This window comes from Columba livia, chromosome 7 (genome assembly GCF_036013475.1).
Source record: "Columba livia isolate bColLiv1 breed racing homer chromosome 7, bColLiv1.pat.W.v2, whole genome shotgun sequence".
Lineage (NCBI taxonomy): Eukaryota > Metazoa > Chordata > Aves > Columbiformes > Columbidae > Columba > Columba livia.
The window spans coordinates 4,692,148-4,718,847 of record NC_088608.1 but is presented as its reverse complement, the minus strand read 5'-3'; the positions used below and the strand labels follow the sequence as shown (position 1 = coordinate 4,718,847).

Below are 26,700 nucleotides of genomic sequence, written 5' to 3'. Positions count from 1 at the left end.
TGTGGGCTGCACCCTGAAGCCTGTACTGCTGATCCAGCCCACTGCCTTCTCACTCTTTTCCCACTGACACTAAGCTGCCAACATAATATTCTGCCCAAATCCAACTGGCAAATAACTCCCCTCAAAGACTGGAATGTTCTGCTTGATCCTTCTATAGGGCACTCAATGAATTGCTTGCTGGACACCTGCACAGTTGTAGCACATTTTCTTGAGGAGCTCCAGTGGCAACCCCATCAATAGGGTTTGTACTACTGCTCTGTTAGAACAAATCCTTAAACTTCAGGATGGTCTTGATTTTCTCAGGTCGTATGGCAGTTCTTTGTTTTATTTTGGAAGACAACAACGACAAATTCCCCCAATTCTGCCAAAGCATCAACAGAGGGCTCTGCAGCCTGACCCGTGCTGTAGCGGTCCTTGCACAACCACCCTGCCCTGCAAGGGCACACCTGCTGCACTGCGGAGATGAGCCCTGGTGAGTCAATCTAGAAATACCAGAAAGATAATATAATTTCTTGCTGAAAAAATAGACCATGAGGGAAGGTGCTGGTGAAGGTGTATGCAAGGAAGGGGCTTTTCTAGAGCCTGAAGGCACAGAGCTGTGTCTGGACCTGCTGGTTCGGTGGGTTCCCCTTCCTGAGAGGGACCGATACGGTAAGAGATGCTGTGGGAAGGGAAGTGAGGCAGCAGCTGTGTGTGCCCAGGCTTCTCCAAGGGCTGCTTCATGGAGAAGTGTTGAAACAGAAAATCAAAGAAACAGAAGCGTTTATCAGGGCAACCTTCACCAGGCAATGGCACAAGTGATTTTCTTTTTTTCTTTAGTAGCAAACTCCCTGGATAGAATTTGCTCTTTTATAAATCTAAAGTCATAGTATGGTAAGTCTCAAGTTTACTAAAGCTACATTTCAAAATAGCAAAGCAGATTTGTTGCAAGCTATTTATTTCAGTACTCAGAGGGTTTGATTGTAGGTAAGAAAAGGGAAGTTGTCTTGAGGCTTAGAATCGTAATTCCTTTCAGCATTTCCTTTTAAACCTCATGTTTACCTTCTGCAAAAACTAACTCTCCTTGTTTGTTGCAATTTTAACACCAAAACTGCTTTCGTACCTTAAAATTTGGCTTTTTTATCCAATGCGGAAGAGTTTTGCATTAGACCTGGGTGCAAGTCTCTAACTGGTAAAATGGTTGGCTTCTGCTGTTGCAGGAAGTGGTTTTATTTTACTTTTTTTTCCTGCTTTCTTTCTGTCTTTACGAGCTGCAGGAGATTAACCCAAATGCTGTCTATAGACATGTGACCTAGATGTTTTCCGTTTTTTGAAATAGTTAACACTGTTGCTGGTTGATGGCAGTTTGAGATGAGACAACAACATCTGTGAGGCTGTAGGTAAGGAGTCTTAAATTCATCTTAATGCAGTTTAGGAAACTTGTTGCTATGATTTTAAAAATAATTATAACTGTATGTATTTGGTATGCATTCAATAGGGATTGTGTTAGTAACTCAATATTTTTTTCTGTTGGTGTTTGAAAGCAATGAGTAGCAACGTAGACAGTACAGATGTGAAATGATATTTTAAAAGAAAAATTACTATTCAGAATCTGGCAAAACTCTTACATCCTATGCAAGAGGCAACTGTATCTGACCCAAACCACTAATCACTTCTCATATCTCTGTCAGTACTAACTATTTGTCCCCAAAATTTAGAGAAGGCTGGTGGCACCGGCTGGGAAATGAGATCAGATCACATTTCGCAGTATTTGCTTTTGTTGGGTGCAATTTAGCATTGCTTGATTAACTGGCTACCTTGCTGGTGTTGAGATGATTAGTAGCAGTGGATAGTGTAAGACTTAGTGAGCGGTAAGAGTAGTTATCTCTGTGATACTCGATATCACTAATGACTGAAGAGATTGATAGAGGGATCCCTTGTCCTGCTCGGTATCAAAAAGTTTGGTACCACTCTATTATTCATCAGCGGTGCTAATAGGAATAAGACACAGAGTGGCATAAAGAACATTGTACAAAAACTATCCTTGGTTTGTCTGTGGGCACTGTGCTGCTCCTCGTGGAGCTGCTCAAGGGAGATGCCATGGTAGCATGTTTTCTGCATTAGGCGGTTTCGATCCAGACTTATTCCTCCTCTGCTTTGGAGTTGGCCAGAAAAAGGTTGTGTCCCCTGGGTTCCTATCTCACTTGAAGCTTTCTATCAGAAAAAATCACTTTATGTTGTCATCAGTGGCCAAACACTTCTTTCTGGCCTTCAGAGCCTTACAGGGAAATATTAATTTAAGAAGATGTCCAAATAATGCAATATAATGCTTTGTTTGTGGGCCAGAATTAGCAAGATTTGTTTGTTTTGGTGAAGATTTGTTTTCCTGGTAACATGTAGTTTGCTGCAAACTTTGTGACATGTACTCATGTTTGTAACTGAAAGCCTTATCAGGAGCAACTTGTTTTTCTTTTGGAAATATGGGTCAGAGTTGAAAGTTATCACATGTGGCTTGAACCTCATTTGAAATTGTGCATACTAATTGCAGACAGATTTTAGTGTAGCATTGCAAGATTACATTTCAAATTTTCAGTACTTTTTAGAGAAAATAAAGCTGTCCCGCCTGCATACACAAATCAGCACAGACAGGGAAATTGTATAAAAAGAACATGTTCTCTTCCTGGGCTGTGTTTGTAGTGGTTTTTATGTTACTGCTCCAATGTCTGAAGTCATTTGAAATGCGTTTTCCACAGAGCTGTGAGATTTGGTAAAGTAGTTTGAATTCTCAGAGTTATTTTTCTTTATTTTCTCCCTTCCCTACAACTTACCTCTTTGTGTCCAAAGGAAATTCATTTAAAAGCAGCATGTCTTTACCTCTCAATCCAGTTACATCTGTAACGTACATTTGTTCATTTTCTTTTCCAAATAGAGCAAACAGCTGAAGCACTCTCTGTATTTTAAAGCTCCTGCTGTACATTTTTATTGAATTACAAAAAACCTTTGCCTTTTTGGCAGCATTTGTTGTAGAAACTGCCTTTTGCTTTGATACAAGAGATGCCCTAGCGTGGAAGAGATGCTCCTCCTTCTTCTGACCAAGCATGTGTGTGTGGCCTCCTTGGTGGCCCCTCTCACCAGGGCTGGGGTGATCAGGGCAGCAAAGGAGAGACCTGTATCAGACCACGATCTCGGGCATGTTCCTCCTCACATGGAGCGGGGCAGGAACCACAAACTAAAATGGTGACAGAGACACAGTTCGATTCTTCTCCCAACTGAGTGCCACACTGAAACAGCTGTAAATGGCTCTGGTTTGGATTTCTGCACTTCTGGCCCCAGAAGTTATCACTTCTTTGCAGTGATGAGTTTCAGACCAGGCTCTAAAAAGTAACATCCCACACAAGTGGGACGGGTCAGCCATCGTGGTCTCCAGTGCTGTGGTGGGAATGGCTTTTGCTGTGCTGCTTCGTTCTCTGCTAAGCAGCCCCACAGACTTTTAGCAATGGGAACTGTGGTATTATGGCCTGTTTCTACTGAGTCACATGGGGCTTGGTGCATCGTAGGCAGCATCTTCTGAATTTTTGGGGGATCACAATGTGTAATTCTATTAGTTGCCTATTTTGCTTAACCTTTTTATTTTGTTTGAGATGCCTATGCTGTGTCAGCTCAAACAGTGTGAGCTGCTAGCAATTTAATGAGCCGTTAAAGCAAAAAAATGACAAAACAAAGCCTCATCTGAGCTCTAGTAAAGTCTCTATGTTTCATTTTTCTCCTAAGAAAGACTTCCACATGGATGCATCAAACCTATTTCTTAGTGCTACAAAGATGCTGCATACCATCTATATGAAGATGCTTTGATAGTTTTCCTGGTTTCATTTGTTGATAGAATTAGTCCTGAAGAAAACAAATGGCATAAAATTTTGGCCCAGCCTTTGACTGTGCATCTTGATAATTCAAGTACCATTCAGAACAAAACAACAGATTTCTTTACCTGGTTACACAACCTGCACAAAACTGTCCCTTCTTCCATCCTCAGGTGGCTTCCAACAGCTTTTGACAGCATCAAAATAATTGCTGTAATGTCCCCTTAGTTTCAGATGAGGCTGAAGGCCCTGCTGCCTTCAGCTCGCTCACAACACATTTGGGTGTGCATTTGGGTACCTGAGAACTTGGTGTAGGTCAGGAGTCATTGGTGTTACCTACTTTTGAAACCTTCTCGTAAGGTTGATCTCTTTCAACGATTAATTTCTCTGACAACTCTCTTACTGACATCTGAAGGACAGAGGTGGTTGTTCTTTTGCTATGATGGATGTCAAGACTGTGCCTTCACGCACTTTGCATGCCTCTATCAGTCTTCCTTGCTTTGCGAAATACTATAAAAAGGTTGTTTTGGAGACTGACTACAAAACAAACACTTCTAGCTCCTCATTTGCACATGGACTTCCTCAATCTAGATCTATTTTCATCATGAGAGTGAGAGCTCTTATTGCAGAGTCTGTGGACTCCTATCATCTTTATTAGAACTTGAAGAACTTTTGCACAGAAACTTCTCGGTCGGCTGGAATAGGAGCAATAGAAATGGTTTGGGATTTTTATTTTCAAGAAGGTTGTCTGAATGAGAAAAGCAGACAATTATTTCCTGGGGATGGGTGTTTCAAATTGACCATGGGGAAAATGTACTCATGCTAGAGCTCAGTCTGATGGACACAGCCAGATCATTCTGGAACAGATTTTTGGTGCATTATTGGTTCATGCTGAAGTCACCCAGAAGTGTCGAGGTCTGGCATGTGTAGAAGTGAGTCCTGTTTGCCAGAAACTAATAGCATAAAATTAATTCATGCTTGGAAATTTTGGCTTTTTTTCTCTCAATTTCTCTATATTTTCGTTCACTTTACTTAGCACGAGAAATACCTGTTTGGGTAATTAAGTAGGAAAGATATCGAAGGACTATTTAACAGATATCAGTATTCTCCAAATTAGCTTCTAAACTTCTGGGGTATGTAGAAGTCACATAGTAAAATACTAACTCAGTGCACAGATACCTACTGAAACATTTCTTCAATAAATTAAGCAAGTTTGATATTGCCATGGTTAGTGGTTAATGGTCATGTAAGAGACAATACAACACTTCCTGACATTTGAGATTGACAGGTGTTAAATCATTCACTTGTAGTTAAGCTGGGTATTGTGGGTTTGTACTGTGGCTTTTCATGAATACTCCTTCCAAAGCCTGTGCCTCATATACTAAACAGGCGCAGTCCTCAAGCAAATGAACTTGAAGTGACTTCTGATTCCTCCAAGACACCCATCAGTTTTCAGTACAACTGCAACAAGTTAAGAGTGGGGCGGGTGGGAGAAAGGGAGGAAGGAAAAACAGAAGTGAATGTGGCTTAGAGCTGAAGGGATGTGCTTTGAGTATGTACTCGCTCTTTATTTCTTATTTCTTTTCCTGCCACACCCTGAGCAAAGCCACCACTGTGTTTGGTGCTGAATCAGATACCGAAGCTCCTCCTAGGCAAGGCACCGTGCTTAGCACCTGGACTTGTTTGTCTGCTGCTCAGGATGTTACTCAACTCTCTTCCTCTGTGGGTGAGGAGGGAAATGACACAGAATTTTTGTGAAGATAACTGAAGCGCTGGAGTTCTCTCTCCAAGAGAGTCACCTCCATGGCTGGTGGGTTCATCACCAGCCTGCTGGCTCTCAGGATGCTCTCAGCATTTCTGGTGTTTTCTGCTGCATCTGTGCCCAGATGTGTCCTTAGGATGGTGGATTTGGAGGAACTGAGCAGGTTGTGGTGGTGGAGTGGACCCAATGCTGGCAGCAAGTACCACTGGTTGGGGTATCCCCAGCCCACATGGTGATGCTGACCAGTAACACCGTGAACATCCACAGCAAGTGCCAAGAGAAGCCCTCCTGGGCTCTCTCAGACAAAATGCATTTCTAGTAAATGGTTTTGTACTCAAATGAATAAATATTTTCCACTAGGAAGTCGTTACATCAGACTTTCCAACTGGCCAAGTTACTCTGACACGTGCTGCTTTTTGTACTTTGGGCTGAGTAGTGCTGAGCCTTGATCTGGAAAGATAATGTTTCTATTATCAGCAGTACATTGAATGCTTGGTTACTTTATTAGCCAAAAAAAAAAAAACCCAAAAAAACAAAGTATAGCAACCGGTAACAATGAGTAAACAAATTCATGTGATGATTTTCGGTCTAGGAGGTGGCACTAATCCATCTGCTCTTCTTGGAGTGGCGAAAGAAGCAGAAACAGCTCCAGTAAAAGCATCTCATTTCCTCCTCATTCAGTAATCTCTAAGTCCTGGTAAAGCCAAGGAGGCTTAGCAGAGGTTTAGAGAAACTGGTCTCTTCAAACCACTTTTGAATTTCCTTTGGACAGTCTAGCACTGGTTCTGGATTATTATGTAGTTATATTGACCTGAGATGTTCAGAATTGCTGCACAGATATTTTAACTAGAAAACTTTTCTAATATTAATTTTCAGCTAACATTTAAATCTTTTTGTAAACTCTTTCCTGGAGTGTGAAGAGAGGAAATCTATTAAAATGTGGAGCAAAAAATGCATAAAATAAAACAATGAAAAAAATTAAATGCAGAGATTTCTTACCAGACTTATATCATGCACCAATATACAGACGTTAGGAAATAGTGTTGATACGCTGGAAGGACATTTCAACTCAAGTACTTAGGACTGCAAGGTCTCACTTGAGCTGAGTGCAGCAATTTCACCCATCAAGGGATTTGAGGAGTCCATCATAGCACCTGTTACCTCGCTACCTCAAAAACCCACAGCCGACAGCAGATGTAATGCTGGTTGAGTATTTTTGCTCTTAATGATGTTGAGGGCAGAGGAATGTCTGCAACTCTTCTCACTAAGACGGCTGGTGTTCCCAGGTGGATCCGGTACCATGGCACTCCTGCTGTTGCTGCTGACTTTGCTCCTACCAAATGCAGCATGCCTGTGGTGGGACAGGTGGTACAGGTGGGCTCTGGTCTCCGAACCTGCAGAAAGCATGTGTACAAGCTTTCTGGAGTTATCCTCAGCCAGCCTAGTGAAAAAACATTTTCATCGGTCCTTCACAAAACAATGTGCATTTGCGGTAATAATTTTAGATATAATTAACAGAGCCTATGCTCAAACTTCTTGCATAATCAAAGAAATTACAATTTTGACACCACGACACCCTTGGTATTTCCCTTTTGCTGAAAGCAGACATCTTAGCTGCAAACTGTGATATCAGATACAATCACATAAAACAAATGCCTTTGTCTTCTCTCCGCTTTGCCTCATGGTGCTGAGGAGCAGCACAGTGGGGCAGGTTCTCCTACCGGCTTATGCTCCGCTCTGGGCCACAACAGAGGTGGCTGGTGAAGAAAGCAAGCCAGGGGCCCCACAAAATGCAGAACAGGGGCTTGCTCGATGCAAGCCACAAAGAATTTCCCCATCTAGTTCCTGCTGTAACTTAAAAGTTTTCTCCTAAAACTGTAGGTGCTGGCTCTGCTGCATTTCACAGCAGCGTCGCTTACAAGAGCAGCTCTGGGAGCTCTGCAAAGGAAAGTGAGGATGGTGTGTAGGAACAGATTAAAAGCGTCTGGACTTTTTTTTTCCCCCGTTCAGATGGGAAGTGGGAACAGTGAGAAGTAAGGGAGCAGCTGCAGGATCACAGCACAGAAACTGCTGCAGATTTGTATGGAGGAAGATTGAGAGAGGGTAGGAGGGACTGTTTCATATGCACAGCACAGGGAACCAAACATTATCCCAGGGAACTGGGAAGGAGGGGGTCTTGCTGTCCAAATAAGGGACAAGCCTCTTGTAGACACTACTGAGGCAAGTAGTGGCAGAAAGAAATAGTTTTATTATAGGCTTACTTTATCTTTTGATTTGTTTTCAAAGTCTGAGAAGTTTTAAAGCCTTTCCTATTCAATAATCTCAGCATCTCATTCTGACAGACATGTCTTCTGTAGGATGATGCATACATGGAACTGCAAAATGGATTAAGACTTGGGAAATGTGCATTTAAAGTACTAAATTGAGGGAATATGAGATACTCTTCAGAAGTTACAACTGCCACTGCTTCACCAAAAGCTTAAGAGAGCTCTAGAAGGCATTTTTTCTAGTGAAGGGGATGCTGCTGTTGCAGGAACTAAGGACCAGGAGGCAAACCAAGGCATGACTTAAAACTGCTTCAAGTGTTCAGTAGTGCATAACTGATTTAGAGGTAGAGTGCAATAAAACTAGTGTATAGTCTTACTCATTGATGAATGTGAGGTGTTTCCTCCATCGTGGATCAGTCAGTGGAGCACCTGCATGTACATGAATGTGCTGAAGGTCACCAATGTGCTCTGACATCCTACCCGAGCTGGCCCTGTGATAGCTTGTTTTTACAGATGCTGTCAAATTGAAACCAAAATTTCTGTTGGTAAAGCTCTCAAATTTAGAGCTTATAGGGAGTTTGCTTCTTTGTCTATTTGCACCAAGCTTTCAGGCGTTTAAAAATATTTTTCTAATACATCAGCTTGTCTTGTGGTAGTAACTCTTCCACTTCTCCAGAGAGTTTGGGCTGTTCCAAAATTACCATCACCACATGTCTAGTTCAGGTAAGCATGTAAATTTTGGATGAATATCTGAATCTCTGTGAGAAGTTCTGCAAAACTGAGCTGGAAGTATTTCAAGCAGTCTTACTTTGAAGCTTCTGTCACTTCTGCTTGTATCTGTAAATACTGCAAGAATAACCTTTCCCATAGTATCTCATCACTTTAGATCTGGCAACATTAAAAGTAACAACACTTTTCTGAACATTTAGGCTATAGGAACAGATTTCTTTCAAGCACCAGAGAAAATTTGTGATTCTTATGTGATCTTCCTAGAGAAAACATTGGATTCTTTTTATACAGAATTAGACAGCTTTAAACTAAAAAGCTAATATGTGACAGGTATCATATGCAGCATTCCTGCTCCAGCAGGGGGATTGGACTAGATGATCTTTTGAGGTCCCTTCCAATCCCAAACATACTGTGATACTGTGAATTTACAGGTGGTCAGTCTTACCTGTGGTGGCTGGAAAGACATGAATCTGAATGTACTTACTTACAGTATGTAAATGTATAGCAGAAAAGAAGGAGGTGGAAGGAAATTATCTTTTCTTCACCTGAGTAGGTGAGGGTAGGACAGGAATAACAAAGCCCCTATAGAACTCCTTGGGTTTTATTTGGTGTTAAATCAATCAAATTGTTATGAACTTATTTGATGCTGGGAACTACTTGCTGTCATTGGTCTAATGACTAAACCATACTCATTCTGCTACTCAGTGTTGTAGGATGCATTAGAAGTGTTACATATTGGATGATATTCACCGTTTGTTTTGTTTTTTTCTAATACTGTGTATATATATATATATATATATATTTATATATATGACCAATATTCATCATTTGAAAGATTGTAGTCTAGCTTGCACACATGGAAAATGGAGGCAGGTGTCGCAGATCAGATGCACTTCAGAAAGAAAAGGAATGTGCTGCCAGCAGGAAGACCTAGAGGTAGCAATTTTCCCAGACATGTTCTTTTATATATTCAACTGAATTTCTACTATGGACAACTGTTCCTAGAATACATGCAGGCCAAACGGTACACAAAGGATACTTTTAGCTTCAAGGTCTACTTGAAACTGAGATATTAAATTGGCATAGGAGGTGAAAATAGATTCCATTATGCCATTCCATATGATATATTGGGACAGACACACTTTTGACACAACTGTTACCTCTGCTGAGACCTTCATTTGTAATATATCTGAGAAACTTAAGTGATGCAAAAAGAGACATGACCATATGCAGTCACTTGTTGATTGGAAGAAGCTCTTTTACCTGGATGAATGTGTTTTTATTTCCAGAAATATCCTAGGGGTATTTCCTAGCAAGCTTTTATTTGTGCAGAGAAGTCCTGTAGATAACAGATAATGGAGGATTATAGGATTAGAGTTCGATCTGTGGTCATTAAGTATGGATGTGAAGAGTTCATAATTGTATATGTCTAACTTTGGAATAGTAACTGCCTTCCATTCTCCCCTCTTTCTAATTTTCACACCATTTCTATCCAGATAGGAAAGCATTTCCAGAGACAGCATATCTCAGCTCTATAGGGTACCAGTAGCTTTTCCAGATCCCTGTTTTTCTTTGCCATCTGATCCTACTTTTTTTAAAGGTTTTTGTGTTGCAGGGAACAGAACCTGGGGCTGTTCTACAAAATTTCAGAATGATACAAAGGAGAACCTTAGCTCATGGATAACCACTGCACAGCTCTTCAAAGCTTCTGTCTTCATGTCTCTCTTTATCCAATCCTTGAGACAAATCGAGCAATAGTTTGTAAAGGTTAATACTATTTCCACTGAAACTGTATATTTAGTTAAGATGTTTTTCTGCCATCTGCTAGAAAGTGGGACCCTATCATCCTTCTATTCTTTTATTTTATCTTGTAAATTTTTAATTGTGTTAAGTGCTATTACTAGTTGAAAAAATAGAAAAGAATACCCTACAGTCAATCTTCGTAGCAATAAGCTATGAAGCGTATTTTTAACACTGCAGTAGATGCACAGGAAATCACCCAAGTATCAAACTGTAGTAGTCAGTCAGATATCGTGTGGTGTAGACTCTGCACCCATGTGAGTCTGTGGCGTACTGTAAGTGGAGAATCACATTCCTAATACTTGTGGTGACTATAGGGAATGAGAAATAAAGTACTGAATTTTAACAATTTAATTCTTAGGAACTCGGTCATCAAAACAACCTTAGACTATGTTCTTAGACCCCAACTAAAACAACACAGTAACTGCTGTACCATGGTGCAAGTCCATGTGTCCTTCCCTCTTGCAGCCTGTTATAAAGTATATTTCCATACCTGACTCCATCATGCAGGAAATGCTTTGGCTTCCTTCCCTGGGTGTGCTTACTGTTACTTTTGCGTGCTTGTAACCCCATTAACTTCAGTGGGTTCACTGTGAACCTGAGATCAGGATCAGGCCTTTAGGACCTGTCTGTACCACATGTCCTGTACTGCACAAACTAGGAAGAGATGATTTTAAATCATAACACACTTTGTTCCTATGGGACATTAAGCTGTGAGACTTCAATCATGAGAATTATGTAATTATTAACCAAGAATTTTTGTAAAATATAACCGTGTCTTGATAGAATAAGCCAAAAAGGTTGAAATGGCCATCATATCAAGGATCAAGTTAAAATCTCAAAGATAAAACATTCTGTAGCCTAAGAACTGTTTAATAACAATGCTTGAAAATGCTTGTATTGCACTGCTGCCTTGGAAATCTGCTGTGATTCAGGCCAAATGGTGTCAGGAAATTCACCTTTAAGTGCATCCTTCACAACGACTGGGTTATATATTTCAGAGCATAAATAAAATTATGAATAATATGCTGAGCAGTGTATTCCCTCTGTGGTAACAGAGAAATACTGGGCAGTGAGATAATTCTACAAAGAAAACAGAGAAGACTATTTAGTCTTCTCTTTGACCACAGGAGAGGCATGGGTAACTGTACATGTAAATTAAAGTTGCCTGAAGAACTCTGTGGGCCGTTTCTGCTTTTATTTGCAGACAGTTCAAATACTGGGCTAGAAAAGAGTGACTACAAAGCCAGCAATTAGACCGGTGAGGTAAGATGACATCCATGATACTTAGTGTGTTGTCTGTTCTGATAGGCACCATCGAAAGTCTAATATGGCTGCAACAGGTAAAAAAATTAAAAGGGGGTGTGATAATTAAGGCTGATGAGCGTGGCTTTTGTAGGACTTAGGATGTATCAACTAAGTCAGTGATATTTACTGGTGACATTGCAACTTTGGTTGATAAAGGAAAATCAGCTGTTGAGTTTAGGACATTTAACATTTTACAGCAGGCTGAGCTTGGCACAAAATTCTGTTTTATTGTCTATATGATATAAAAGGATAAAACTGGACTAAAAATCCAGGCAGTGGTGATGTAGTGTCATTTCTGATCTCCTGCTTTGACTAGAAATATGACTGACGGTTGAAATTAATGCTTCTTCCTAAGTATAAATTATTCCAGGCTGGATGACATCTTTCTGAAAAGGAAAAGGCATAGGAATGTTACAGCTGCTTTGTATTCGCATTACAATGGATTTCACTGTTTTTCTAGTACTCAGATAATCTGGCTTCAGGACTCTTCTGGGCACCAGCCCAGGACACCATATCCCTCAGCAGCCTTTGCTGTTCGTGTCCATGCCCTGGACGCAGACGTGTCACGTGTCAGCTGTGAGAGCAGCACCGTGGGGACGGTTAAAAAAAATACAGGCAGAGTACAGTGCAGATAAGAATAATTGAAAAAAGCCATGTGGCAGTTTATTTGTTATCCCCTCTCTTTACCTATAGTTTTTTCCTCTGTCCCTCTTTATTTCCATCGGTTGTATGTTTAAGCACTTACTGCCCCTGTGCTGTGCTTCAGCAGAGATAACAAACACTGCAGCAAAGGCTAAGAGCAAAACTCAACAGCAGAAATATTTACGTAGGTGTGTTGATTTTAAACACTTTTTTTTTTCTTCACAGACACAGCAATATGTTTTCTCCTTTACAAGAATGTTCTGACTCACCACGTGTGTGGCATTAGCTTGGTTTTTCATTTGTTAACTCTTCACTTCCTCTTCCATTTTTATGGTTCTTCAGGCTCATAGATCAAGTGTTACTGGTGAATCTAGTGCTGAATTTTATTCTTCTCTAATGTTGTTGCATTAGGTTTTAGTGGATCCTCTTCATGTGCAGTATGCTCTTTAGCAGAATGGAATTAGTGAATGTAACACGATGTGCTTTAATTTTGCAGTGTTTTCACACTACTATGTTGAGCACTTTCATGTTCATTATGCTTCTGACTTGATAGTGGTGCATATGTCACCAAGAGTGAAGTTGGTGGAAATGAAAAGCTTTCTTTTTGATAAAGAGCAAAAATAAATATAAAACATCTAAATCTCATTATCCTGAATAAAAAATTAAATAAATTATATTAATAATGGATAGATGCTTTTCCTTTTTTTGGATAAAAGTACTTGTTATAACTGCTTGGTGCAAGTTGCTAATGAATTAACATTTGCATCCTGTCACTGTATGTAGCTGTAGGAGACATAAGCATAGCTCGAGTCAAAATTTAGGAATACAGCTAATACAGCTATCCTCTTGTTTCTTGAAGAACTAACTATTTGCTTTGTAGCAAACCTACATGTTAAGTTTGCTCATACTGTATCAAAGCTTATGAAATAAAGCTCTTGGGTAATACTGGTCAGTCTGCTCAGTATTTGATCACTTTCTGGACAAAGCAACATGCCAATATGGATTAAAAACCTGATAAATGCAGTAACATCCTCTCGCTCCATCAGCTGCTGTAGGAGGGAATACTTGCTGACTGTCATTGTGAGACAGAAACCATAATCAAGCTACCAAAGTTATAAGAATGGCAGTGAGATGAACAGTTTACTTTCTGAATTCTTTCAAAAAGCTAAGAAGTATATATATATATATATTTTCATGGAAATTATAAATAGCAAAAAGAAGTGATTGTTATGTTTTGGTTTTTATTGGGAAGTTAAAAATGTTACTTTGTTTCCTTTATCATCTCCTTTTTCTCTTTGAAGAGAAAAGGCAGAAAGTAATTTTTCCCTGTCAAAGGAAAATGAGAGATAAGTATTTCTGCTGTTATCAAACATCAAGGTTTTGTGAAAGCACTGTTTTTAAAAGGCAGGTTACAGAAAATGTTATTAAAAATAGTTTTGCCAAGCCCCAGCACTTTGTGAGGAAGCCCAAGATCTGATCTCTGCAGTTTGTTCTGTTACTCTTTTAACTTGGGCCTGATTCTCAGAAACAGGATGGCTTTCCTCTCTCTGTGGATTTGCATCCGAAATAACCTTTCCATTTCTCACCTTCATAATACTCGTTACTTCAACATCACATGTTTGAAAGTTGACTATGTAGAAATCAGGGGTTTAAAATCTCAACTCTTGATCTGCCAGACATGTCAAATGCCACTTGATTATTTAGCAGCCACCTCACACCTGTAGCTGGAGCCGGAGGTCTGGCATCAATTCAACTCGATTCACCACAGTGATGCTGTGCTACTTGCTGGAGCAGGTTTGTCTCCTCTCTGAGCATCCCAAAGTCATGGACCGATTTGTGGGAAAAATGACTGCAAGCATTGACCCACTTAGGCTGCAAATTTCATTTAAAGTATGAACCACTTTTTTCTTCAGTGAGAGCTTTTGAACTCCTGAGGGTGTCTCCAAAAGTGACTCTCCGTGTAGGACTGAATTGATTTTGCTGTCCCAGAGAGAAACATTGTTTTGTCCCTTCAGCTCAGGGGTGTTTCTTCCCCCATAAGTAAGCTGATCTACCCACTCTCCAGGAATTATTCTCCTTTCTCATATCCACTGTAACCATTTATCCCCACTCTATGAATTAGTTTTCCCTTCCTGTATCATCCATCCAATCTCATGTCAAGAATTTTTCTTGTAACTGCATCATTCCCTGACTTTTCCCACCCTTATCTGACTGGCAGCTTCTGTTCCACAATGCCTCAAAACAGGTACATCCAAGAGGGTTTTTCAGGGTATTCCCCTTTACCCCTTCTTGTAGCTGAACGCCTTACAAATGTGCTGCACCTTTGGTCTGGGAACCCCATAAACAACGAGAAGGGGAGGGGCGGCTGGAAAGTCTATCTTGGTTTAATGCCTTTCTCCAGCAAATCAACCATAGGAGGTTTCAAAACTGAAATTTATATCCAGATGCTAACTATTTGCCAAAAGGCAAATTAGCTAATTATATAATGAACACGGCGTGTCTCACAAGCAGTTGCACAGGGCTTGGCAGCTCTGCCTTCCAAAGTAAGGGAAATGAATTCCCCTGCAAAACCAACCCAAACTTGGCCCTGATGCCGCCAATAACAGTTTGGAAGCACCAAATCATAAAAGCATCAGATACGATCCTTTTTCTGTTAATATTTCATATGTTTCCTGACTGTCTCCCTTCTGTTGTTTTTTTAAAAGTTTAAGACAATAATTAAAAACAAAGAAGAAAAGAGGGCAGGGTATAAGTATTACAAAACTCTTGCAAAAGCAAATGCGAGGCCGATACGTTTGTGGAGCTCATATTCAGGGTGCCATCTACTGGCATGTACGGCTGATAACGCTGTCAGGAATCTTAATGGATTATGTGCAGAAAAGGATTTCTACCTGGAAATTCTAAGGGAGCAACTGTTATGACTTGTTCTTTCCCTTCATATTCTGCAGGATCTCACCATCCTCTGCACTAAGACAAATAAAATCTGATGGTGCGAATGTTGAGGTTTGGGGTTTTTCTTCTTTTATGGTGGTTCCTGTAATTTTGCCTTAGAAAGTCTCCTTGTAATACTCTGATATGTGTGAATTAGTTCCAGTTTTTGGGCAAATTAACAAATGTTCAAAGCTATTACAATAAAAATTTCCAGAAGTCTTTGGAGACCTGTCATTTACTGACTGTATTCCTACTTGAGATCCAGGGCATGGCTTTGTCATACCATTAAACTTTTTTAAACCACATCATGTACTGACAACACCAGACAGAGACTACCTGATTAAAACTCCCGGGAAGAGATATTTTGGAGTTTTATAGGTGGGAGATTTCAGAAGAAAATGTGAGAGATGTTCTCCAGCCAAACATTGGATCGGTGACAGAGCCAGTGTTGCTCTCGTCTCTCGAGTCTGATCAGCTCTCCAGCCTGGAGCCTACTGAAAATCTGTTGAGAAGCAGTTTTGACTTGATACCAACATGGAATACAAAATGGTTTGACTCTCCAAGTTTAGAAGGAGGAAAAAAATCGTTTCCTACTTAGAGCTGCTGCAGACCTTACTGCCAAAATGGCAAAGCGTCCCTGAGGCATGGGTTTTAGAGGCAACTACTGCCGAGGGTGATGAGGGGTATTTTGGGGGAGAAAATATTCAAACTCCCTGAAAATATTCAAAAGCCTTCTGGACATGGTCCTGGGCAACCACCTCTAGGTGGTCCTGCTTGAGCAAGGGGTTTAAACCAGATGATCTCTAGAGGTCTCTTCCAACCTCAGCCACGCTGTGACTTCATGACTTCTTGTTATTATCCTCTACATCTAAGGCAGTTTCCCATAACAAATTGATTTATCAGGGCCAGGAGAGGGTGAAACTACAAGAGCTGTGTCCTTCCACCAGCACAATGGCTGCGGTCCTGCCCAGAGATATGCAGGCTCCTCACCTCCCTCTCCCACCTTCACACTGGTACCGTGTCTCCCTCTGCTTTCATGCCTTCAGAGAAATAGACTTTATTGAAATCTGGGAATTTAATCTTTAAGTGTCTTCAGAGTCTGCGGAGATGTTGCTAGAAAAAAAGTTGGGCTTTTCAAAACCATTTTGAAAATGCTGATTTTCAGCAGTTTAGATTATAACTGCACCTAAATGGATTTCCACCTCCTTGGCTCCATAGCTGGGAAATAAGCAATTCCAGTGTCTCTTTCTCAAACATTTTCTCATACGGTTACATAGCAATATAAATAGCAAGTTTCCTTGTGATTCTTACCATATTACTTCACCCACAATCTACATATAGTAGTACCAGGGTGAACTAGGGAGGAGGAAAATAGAGTAAGAATTGTACATCACTGTCTTGATGTTTTGTACAGGAAATACAAAGCAACTCCTGATGATGAAAAATGTTTTGGGAATTTGGGTAGCTAGAAAGGAGGTTGTTGAATTGCACTAACACGAAGACAGGAGGTTGAAAAGCAGAACCTCTAGACAAGGTGATCACCCTGTACAAGTTCCCCATGGTCCTTCCAAGGGTTTGAGAGCTGACGTGCTCAGCCATTTGTTCATTTCAAAATTTTAAGAATTAACAGAGAAACAAAAATCCCATCTGTGCTGTCAGTAGAATTGTAAAAATTCAGAGAAATTTTATTAGACCCGGGTTTGAGTCTAAGACACCCGCAGGGTTGCAGCGTGGTCCTCTAATGCACTTGTAACATGCATATATGGGACTGTGGAGGTAAGATATGTTAATTGGCTTCACAGCCTGTCGTTTTCCTTTGCAAGATTTAAAAATGTGTAGTGTGAGCAGGGCCAAAGACAAAGTGTAGTGGCTGCCAGCTGGACGTGACAGGGACTTGCAGGGAGATTACGCCGTAGAGGAGAATGGCTTTTGAGATAAGGGTAATCTTTTACATAAACTAACTCTTCCAAGGCGGTTTGGATGGGTGAGTGATAAGGACAATAACAAAACTACAGGCTGACGCAGCTGATCCTGGTGTTCAAAGATGATCAAGATCTCGCCAGCAAGATAACTCAGCTTCTTCTCCTGACCACAAATAGCTGGCACTGATACATTTTTGTATGAAGGGTCCCTAGATTAATACTCTTATTTTATATTCTTCAGGTCAACCCAGTAACCATGGAAAGGTCTACAACTCCTGATACGGCCTCTGAAAAGCCTAATCCTTCCCACCACGGTACAGGGGCTGTTCAAATGAGGATCAAAAATGCCAACAGTCACCATGATAGACTGAGCCAAAGCAAATCTATGATTCTGTCCGAGAACGTGAAAGTCACTGAGCCTGTAAGTAAAGTTCAACTAATATTTTCTAACTCTTCCCGTTTTTTAAAGCCTACAGAATTATCTTAAGTGCGGTTAAGATATTAATTTCATGATCGTCTCTTGCAGGGAGGGATTTACGTGCACTATATATATTTTTAGGAGTATGCCTAAGCACTGGAATAACAATTTTCCTTCAGTGAAAGAATTTGGCTTTGGTGGCCAGGATCATAGTATCTACTCGGCATTGCAACTACCAAGTGTTACATCACTTAAGTATGGCTGCTGTAGAGAATAGTACTTATAGTATCATATGTATGCCACGATTCCTCAAAAGGCAAAGGCTAAAACCAGACAAAAGAAAATAAACTGAAATTACAACTCTGTAAATAAAGGACAACTTTGTCAGTAACAAAAATAATTCTTTCTCTAAGAACGAATTAATTGTAAAACTCACGCACTGAAGTTATCTTATTATTTTAATAGTTGACAGAGTTGAAAGAGTTGAGTCATTTTTCGTCCATTACATTTTTTTTTTTTTTAATTAAATAGTTAGTGATGAACTCTATTGCCAGTTGCATCCCTGCCCCTGTACTCCTTCTCAGCTACTAAACAAACTGATTGGTATGAGTCTCCCCTGGTTAATTTTCTTCCATAATGGTGGCAAGTTGCAGCTGAGGCCATATGATGATACAAAATTATTTATGCAATGTTAGCCACTTTTTGGACTCCAGATCCATTTTGTTCTCAGAGAATGCAAATGAGGGTGAAAACTCTGCTAGCTAGGGACAGAGTCCCAGGTCTCAGTCACTTCAGACAACCATGCCAGCCATTCATTTTTTTGTTTTGTTGATGTAATGGATTCCTATGAAATATTCAGCTTTCTAACAAAGTTATTAAATGGAGGAAGGCTACAATAACAGCTGTATTTTATCCCCTTTTTACTCAAATTCAAACTCAAAATTCAAACTTATTTAGAAATACATTATTTTAATCATTAATTTGTCTGGCATATCTTAACTCATTTCACCTTCTATTTCTGCGAAGAAAAATCTGTTTAGATCTTAGCAGCTGATAAGATATTAATTTACCTTCCATTTAAACGGTAATGTTTGCCTCAGACACAACTGTACGTGTTTCTTCCTTTTTAACTGACATGCAATGTTCCTCTGTTACAAACCTGAAATGATGCTTACAGTAATTTACTGGGAATACTATAATGTATTATCAGGAAGAACTGTACCTTTGAAAAAGTTTAAAAGTTAAGTATATTTAATGATGCCTAACATATTTTATTGGCTGTGTTTAACAAAAGGCACTAGGCTGCAGTTGTTTTTGACAAGCATGAAAACATCACAGCATGAGCCTGCAAAAGGAATTATGTAGAGAAATTACAAGTGATCCATCTCTCAATGAATTATCCACCTCAATAGCCTGCAGAACTCAGCTACCAATTAACACCTACTTTATTACATGTTGGGATGTACTTAATAACTTTCATGTGTTTATGCACTATTACCTTGACTGATGCCTCTTGTACAATTAGGCATAATTGGCATATCAATATGCAAAAGTTAAAAGGATTAACCCTCTTAAAACTAATGAGCATTTCTGTATCCAGCTGCTAAATGAGACAAAATTAGCATTTTTCACTTTTGGGCAGGATTTTATCATGCAGTTTCTCATTGTTGATATTACCTTGTTACATAACTTTAGTTTTGGGGATAGTATGCTGGACTGTTACAGGGCAAGGGCTCTAAAAAGTTAAATTAGACATAAATATGCACTACTGTATTCCAATAATTGTAGCAGGTACAATATATGTTCATTGGTTGAGAGCTGAAAAGTTGCTTTGTGTTACATTTGTTTAGTAGCTAATTATATAAAAGAGGAATTTTACTGAGTATAAGTCATTTTACCAAGCAAACTTGGCTCCGACATAATAGATTGAAAGCTTGCCATGCTACTAATTTCCTTTCTATTTTGATTCTTTTCATCTCTTTCTGCCATGCAGAATTTTCTGACTAGATATTGACAGACTGGAAGTGTTTTGGCGTATTTACTTCAATAAGCCTCTTAAAGTTGTTTGCTAACACCCAAACCAAAAGTAAAATTCCTAAGGACCCAAACATTTTATAATACATGCTTGAAATGCGGTAAGATTGAAGTTAAAAGACCAGTGGAGTATCAATTGCATATATCAATGCATCCTGACATATCTGAATCTGTGCATGTGACTTGTAAAGGATTTTGGGGAAAGTAATGGAGGCAAGGAGGTTCTGTCTGTCTTGAAAAAGCTGGGTCCAACTGATATACATGCACATACATATATATATGTGTATATATATATATATATATGTATACATTCAGTAATTGTATTTTAAAATTCATGACACACTTTCCCAGTGCCCTTACATACATAGCTGTCACTTTTGCCTCTAAAGGCACACAGAGCACTGCTAAAAAATACATATTATCAGTACGTTAAGCAAAGATAATTATTTTGTGCTAGAAGAGAAAAAGGGTCTATCCTGATTTCTCTGGAAATTTTCTGTTTTTCACAGTCTGCCTCTGTTTAGATGACGGATAAAATCTATAAGGTGTCCATTGATTATCTTTATTTTCTATCCTACATTGACTGAATATTTTTGTTGTATCATCAGAGGTTTTTAAACACTAGAAATAGCTGAATAAGGGACTCTATACTACTCTTCCGTGGCCAATATTTGGTATGTGCACTATGCCTTATGTTTTCTTAATAAATGGGTCAAATTCTCTTTATCCACCTTATGCAAAACCTACTGAATTCAGTGGATTAAGCCAATCAGCATTTGGCACATTCTGAATAATCGATAGAAATATATTTGGAAAAAAAAACCCAAACAACTCCAAACAATAAATGACAAAAACCAGGCACAAAACTAGAAAGATCACTGGTGATTGATAGAGAAGAAAATACATAATTTTCTCTAAGGGACATGTTGTATTCCAAAGCATTTGCTGTGATGCTTGTAAGCACACCTGGGGCTATACATTTGAAGGTGGACAGATTATTTTCTACAGTGTGACAAAGGATATGCATCATACATCAGTAGGGCCGTATGCACTTGTGCATTTTATAGTAGTGAAGATGCAAATATGGAATGCATAAGTTAATTGATGCAAAAGCTAAATACAGATTCTTGGGGGTTTACATTATTTATTTGGGTGGAAATGCTTGTGCAAAGGTTGAAATTGATATTAATGTAGAGTTTAAAGAGCATAAATCACAAAGCTGGACACAGACTATGGTAAGCAAGGACTCTTTCTGTGCTTAATGTTAGTGGCTGAACTAGCAATGCAAATGAATATTTGTTGTTTTCGTCTGTTAGACCCCAGGGAAGTGCATTTTGTTTCATTCAGAACAACTTCAAACAATGAAATGTCTTTTTTTAATTTTTTTTTTTTTTAATTGGTGTCTATATTAAGAATTAGAACCTATTTAGTCATTCCAAAATGTTAATGTATTAGAGCTTTTCCTGATTAGGTTAAACAAAGTGGTATGTTTATTTATCTCCCTAATACATTATCAGGGAAATGGGAAGCAATCTTCTTTTGTTTCTTACTCCTGTGATCATAGAACACTTGCCAAAGTTATGGCTAGCCAAAAAGACAGAAATAAAATTGCTAAAAATATAAGCCTTCTGTTTAGCAGAGTTTTTGAGCCATATTTTGAAATTGCAGGGCTTGTACATGTTTACTTCAAATCAAGCTTATAGTCAAGTTTGAGGCTTTGTTTGTATAGATTGTCCTGAAGTAGATCCTGATATTTAATTAAAATGACACTAAATCACATTGAATTGATAAGACTTGGCATCTCAAACAAAGGTAATTGCCCGTATTGGTTTTGTACAAAAATAGAGCTGCTTGGAAAATGTGCAGCCAACACAGACTGTCAACTCCATTTATAGATCAATATGTGAAAACCATTGATCAGGCAGGCATGTGTAACAGTAACACTTTGCATTTATTTGTTGTTTTTATACCATGTTAAGGCTTACAGGATTATCGGCTTCCCAAATATTTTGACTTCCTCATAAATATGTTATCTGTTTAATGTTAATTACAAGATAGACTCCAGCCCTCTTTTAGAGCATTTTCAGTTTCATTGCTGTGGGTAGTTTTAGCTGAAAATGGATTATTTCAATCTCTGAGAGATCATCAGAGCTTCTTTTGTGGTATAGTTTATTTAGGGAAAGTTGTTGAGGGTTCATTTTCTTTCCTCAGTTTACTTTTTTTTCCTGGAGGTAAAAACAAATCTTCACAAAACATTTCTAAAAGCAGAAATCCTTCTTCTATCTTAGATTTGTACATTTGAGGCAGAAGGGGAAAAATATTGTGTCCTAATAGTGACTGCCTAGGCTTTATTCTCTGCAAAGTTTATCATCACATACTAGTCCTTTATAGTTATATCTACTTCTATCGGTGTAAGGAAATAGCTGTGTTCCCTTCAAGGTGTTACACAAAAGATATAATAGTATCGGGACAGATGTAGAAAACTGTAGGAGCTTCCCATGACAAGTGTGGTAATTGCTAATAAATGCGAGCTTACACCTTGTTCGATCCAAATATTTCAAGGTAGGTATGAAAGCAGTGAGTGCATAAACACAGTCCAGTTTTACTTCTTGAACATGAATATTGTCCCCCCACAAAGATAAATAAAAAAATCTGTTGAGTAGCATTAGTAGTTCTCCTTCTGAGTGCAGGAAAATGAAAAATTAAGTGTGTCATACATCCCTTTACTGTATTCAAACTGGTTTTGTGCTTTCAAAACCTAGGTTGGATCTCTGGTGTGTGTTGTGTTTGTAGAGTGACTCATTCGGCCCTTGACTCATGCGTTTCACACACGTGTCCCTTGGTCCCCTCCTGAGGAGCTGCTCTGGCTCCGGGACAGGGGCCTTGGCCTGCGCTGGGCATTGCTCCCAGATGTGCCCCGACATGCTCCTGGGTGTTCTACATACCATAAACCCCTTTGACTTAGAGACTGGAAGGAGAATATAAATGCATTTGAATATTTTATGGTTCAGTTTACCCCATTCAATAAAGAGTTTTTCCCAATGGCTCAACACAAGTTGCCTTCCAACCTTTTCTCAGGATCGGCATTTAGTGTGCCGGTATTTTTTCAGACTCAGAATGAGCCTTTTGTTTTTCTGAATATTCACCCCCCCATCCTGTTGTTTTTTTTCCTTATATATGCCCTGAGAGAAGGTATTCTTTATCGTATATTTGTATTGCAGCACTTCAACTGAAATAATCTTGGCTAAAAAGTAAAAAGTTAATTTTATTGTTAAACTCCCCATTTATATCTCCTCCACACATTTTCACTGTACCGTTTCAGCTGTGTAGCTTGATAGGCAGCATCATAATGAGATCGTAGAAAAAAGAAATAACCAGCACCTATTTCTTCTTAAAAGCGAGGATAAATTCATTTCAGCTCTATTAAGGGAGTGGTGAATGTAACTGGTTTGGCTTCCTTGTTAAACCAAACTGAAGTTCAGAAGAGATATTATATGAGTCGGAATTGCTGATTTTGACTTTTACTCAGTGTGACAGAAGGGTAGGAAAAAGGTTCAAAAACCTCCAGGTTTTTTTTGCAATCTTACATTATCTCATGCTGTGAAAATCTTTACTCTATTTACCAAGCACAAATTAGTCTTGCCAAAGGTTCTGAAAGTTTGCTACTTCAGCTTAGATCCTAAAACTTCAAAGAGAGATGCAACTCTACAAATTAGTGTATGTGCTCTGCCATGGCCATTTTAACGTGAACTTAACTCAATTCGTTTATAATTTAGTACTGATTGAACGCTGCCATAAACGTACACGGGATACATTTTTTAAAGTTAGTCCTCTGATTACTAATTTGAATAAAAAACTCTAACCTTGTTAGCATCTGGACTTATTTCCATAATAACAACCCCTTCAGAACCTACAAAGTAATGAATAATTGACAACAAATGAAATGTTTTGATAGTTGTCGGCACAAAGCATGTTTAATGTTTTGTGTTGCTTCCTAGCTAATTATGTAGATGACACATTTGTCAGACCTTGACTGCCATTAGAAACGTGTTTCCAGAGGGGAGAAAAACAGGCTATTCATAGAGTAATTAACTAGAATGCTCAATGACCTGTGAGAGATTCAAATGGCTGCCAGTTCAGACATTGTTTTGTTACAGAAGCAGAGGGGTAATTAAAATTCCAAATTACAGTGCTATGATGAAGCATTTGTTTGTTGACAGTATACTCTTACTCTAGTTTGTTAATTCTTTTTTAAATTGCTTCTAATCCATTTTATAGCTTTAGGAGTTCCGTCTTTGAATTTACTGACAACTAATATTATGGTAAATTGTTCTTCGGCAGAGTACTGCGGGCTTGGCAGTTTCATGGGAGCACAAGGTGGGTGGGATAGAATTGCTTGTTCTTTCCCTAAACTGACATACCATGTGCTGTCATCGAGACGCGGCTAACGCGGCACATCTTGTGAAATGATATGTTCATAATTCTGCGTTAGGGAAGATGTCTACTTAGGGGAGGAAATGGTTCAGATAAAGTAATAATAATCAAACAAATTGAGGAAGATGTCCTGAAACGTTAGAGAAAAATCCTTGATCCGGTTGGGATGAGGATGACGGTGGGTTAGGTAAGCATTTTGGGAAGCCGAGGTCTGCTCAATAATGGAGAATTGGAGGACAATCGTGTGCAGCAAGAAATCAAGCACAAAATGTGAAGAATGGGGGATTTCGTAAGACTTGACTGTATCTTTGCCAACGCCCTTTGCAGGCAGTAATGGACATGACAGGCTAAGACGTCTTTTCCCGTATAAACGGGGACTCTTTGCAAGTCCAAAGTGTTAAAGTTCTCTAAACAATGAATTAAATACAAGCCTGAGTGAAATACTTATTTACTTTGCCAAAAGTGAGAATACGGTTTTGTTAAAGAGAACTGACAGAAGGAACATGGTGTTTGATGCAGGAGAGCTGACAGCGGCATGGAGTGAGCGCTGATTATCCTGAAGACACTGTCAGCTGGGATTGATTTCCACTTTCTCCGTTTATGTAACGGTTCCTGTAATACAGCTGACCCCCAAATCACGTTACCTTGTCATTTCTCTGCATGGATCAAGAAGAGACGAGCTGAAAATAGCTAGGCACTGACCTTGAACTTGCCGGAGAAGTGAGAAGTGACAGCGGGGGCTCTGCAGGCTGCGGTCCCCGCACCGCGGAGCGGCAGCACAAGGGGGCAGAGCAGCACCGGAGATCACAGGTGGAGCAGCTGATGCTGCACAAGCACAAGTCTCTGCCAAACAGCTCGGCTTTTGGTTTTATTATTATTATTTTTTTATTTATTTTCCCCTTTAAAAATAGAGGAGACGCTAGCTAGAAGAGCCGCTGACTCCAAAATGTTGACGCTCCCATGGCTTGAAAATACAATTATTTGGAGCGATGCTTAATATTGAAATACCTTCCTAAGCAAATGCATTGCTAAGGAAGTTTTGCATCCTCTCTGTGAATATCTCCTCGTTGTTTTCCCAGTATTTAGTGAAAGAATGAAACGTTTGTATTATCATTAACAGAGTTGTCTACAATTTTGGGGGTGCTTAAAGAGATCAGTGCATTCCTCAAAGCCTGCAAATCCCTTGGAGTTTCATAGAAAGCATGGTGTAAATATTTAAAAACTATTTTAAAGCTAATAGGACAAACTGAAAAAAGGGTAAAAAATTAAAAGTGTTTTTTTGTTGTTTTTAGTTATCTTCAGATGCGGCAGTTCTCTCTGTTGTAATGTATATCTTCAGGGGGGAAAAAGAAAACTTGGTCGTGAAAATATTATTTAATTTACCATCTAAAACCCATGCTCCACTTCTTTTGTTTCAGCTTTTCATCTGTGCTTGCCTCTTAACAGCCCTTTTTGTCTCCGATGCTGGCAGTAGCTGTGGAGACATGAGAGGCCGGTGCTGTCTCTTCTCAAGAACCTGGTGCTTTGGGGTGTCACCAGAGGTGTGAGACCTTTGGGCTGGACCAGGAACCCTGTACTCACCCTTTCAGCTGTCTGGCTAGAGTTCTCACCTTCATTTGGTGACACCAAGGCTTGTGTGCCTTCTGCAAAGGTAATGTTGGGCATTTCAATCCAGACCCTGCTCTTCTGCATAAATATTATTGCATTTTTTTTCATCAATGACTCTCCCTTTTTTTTTTTCTTTTCCTCAAGACATTTAGAGAAGTAAATCATGGATTTCCAAACTGGTAGAAAAGCAGATAAAGAAACTCTCAGAAAATATCTGCTAGGGTTGTGTTAGTAGTTCTTCAGAAAACATAGGGAAATGCAAGGAGTAAGTACATGTCTCTTTTGAAATTATTTGGTTTATTGTAATCTATGGAATAGCAGTGAAAACATACAGTTATATCAGTTTTTTAGCCATATTACAGAAGATGTGGTGGCTTGTTTAAGAACAGGGTACAGGTGCAGACAGGAGTTTTCATTTCTCAGAGATAACTGGTGACTGGGGCTCCGCAACCAACAAGAATTTAGGAGAAAGGAAAAAAAAGACACACCTGCCCTTCATTCTTTCAATCAAAAACATGCAAAAATGATGAATTGAATGTAAATTAGGTGAATTGTAAGAACTCCAAAAGTTTCCCTCCTTTGCCTTAGCTTGTTCAAAGCTAAAGGACAATCATGGGGTTGGATCAAGTGCTTGTTGCCCACAACATGCTTGTTCTAAAACTACAAAATGAAGCCTTTGATCTGTCCTGGTAAGGAAACTGAGCAGACTAAGAAAACTTAGGGATCAGGTTTTAACTAAACAGAACACCTTGAATTGTATTATTTTCTTTAATTTAATGTCTAATTCAAACTGATATGATCCCAGCCCCTTCGTAATATTTTCATTATTTCTTAGTCCATTCCACATATCTTTGTGTTTTGTTTTGCTCGTATGAAAAACATATTTCCTGCGTCTGTTCTGAATGCGCTTCTCGGACTTCTAATTTTTCTGCTATTTTGTGCCGTAAACGGTGGCACTTAAATACATAGACATGTTAATGACACTGAAGTTACCACCCTGACGCCGAAC

The 26,700-nt window shown here is 39.3% G+C and overlaps 1 protein-coding gene across 9 annotated transcripts in view; it reads left to right on the top strand.

Annotated features, from left to right (window-relative positions):
• Positions 1-415: 415 nt before the first annotated feature.
• Positions 416-26,700, top strand: part of ARHGAP15 (Rho GTPase activating protein 15) — a 362,427-nt gene continuing 336,142 nt past the window's right edge. Inside the window, exons 1-3 of one of the 9 annotated variants that reach the window (XM_021296541.2) lie at positions 416-472; positions 1,319-1,379; positions 17,439-17,618. In XM_021296541.2, the coding sequence (XP_021152216.1) occupies positions 17,454-17,618 (165 nt within the window). In that variant the 5' untranslated portion in view covers positions 416-472; positions 1,319-1,379; positions 17,439-17,453. Of the gene's footprint in view, positions 473-516; positions 652-854; positions 874-1,040; positions 1,380-5,368; positions 11,661-17,438; positions 17,619-26,700 lie in introns of those variants that run through there. The other 8 variants (XM_065070244.1, XM_065070242.1, XM_065070243.1 and 5 more) reach the window with 8 other exon arrangements.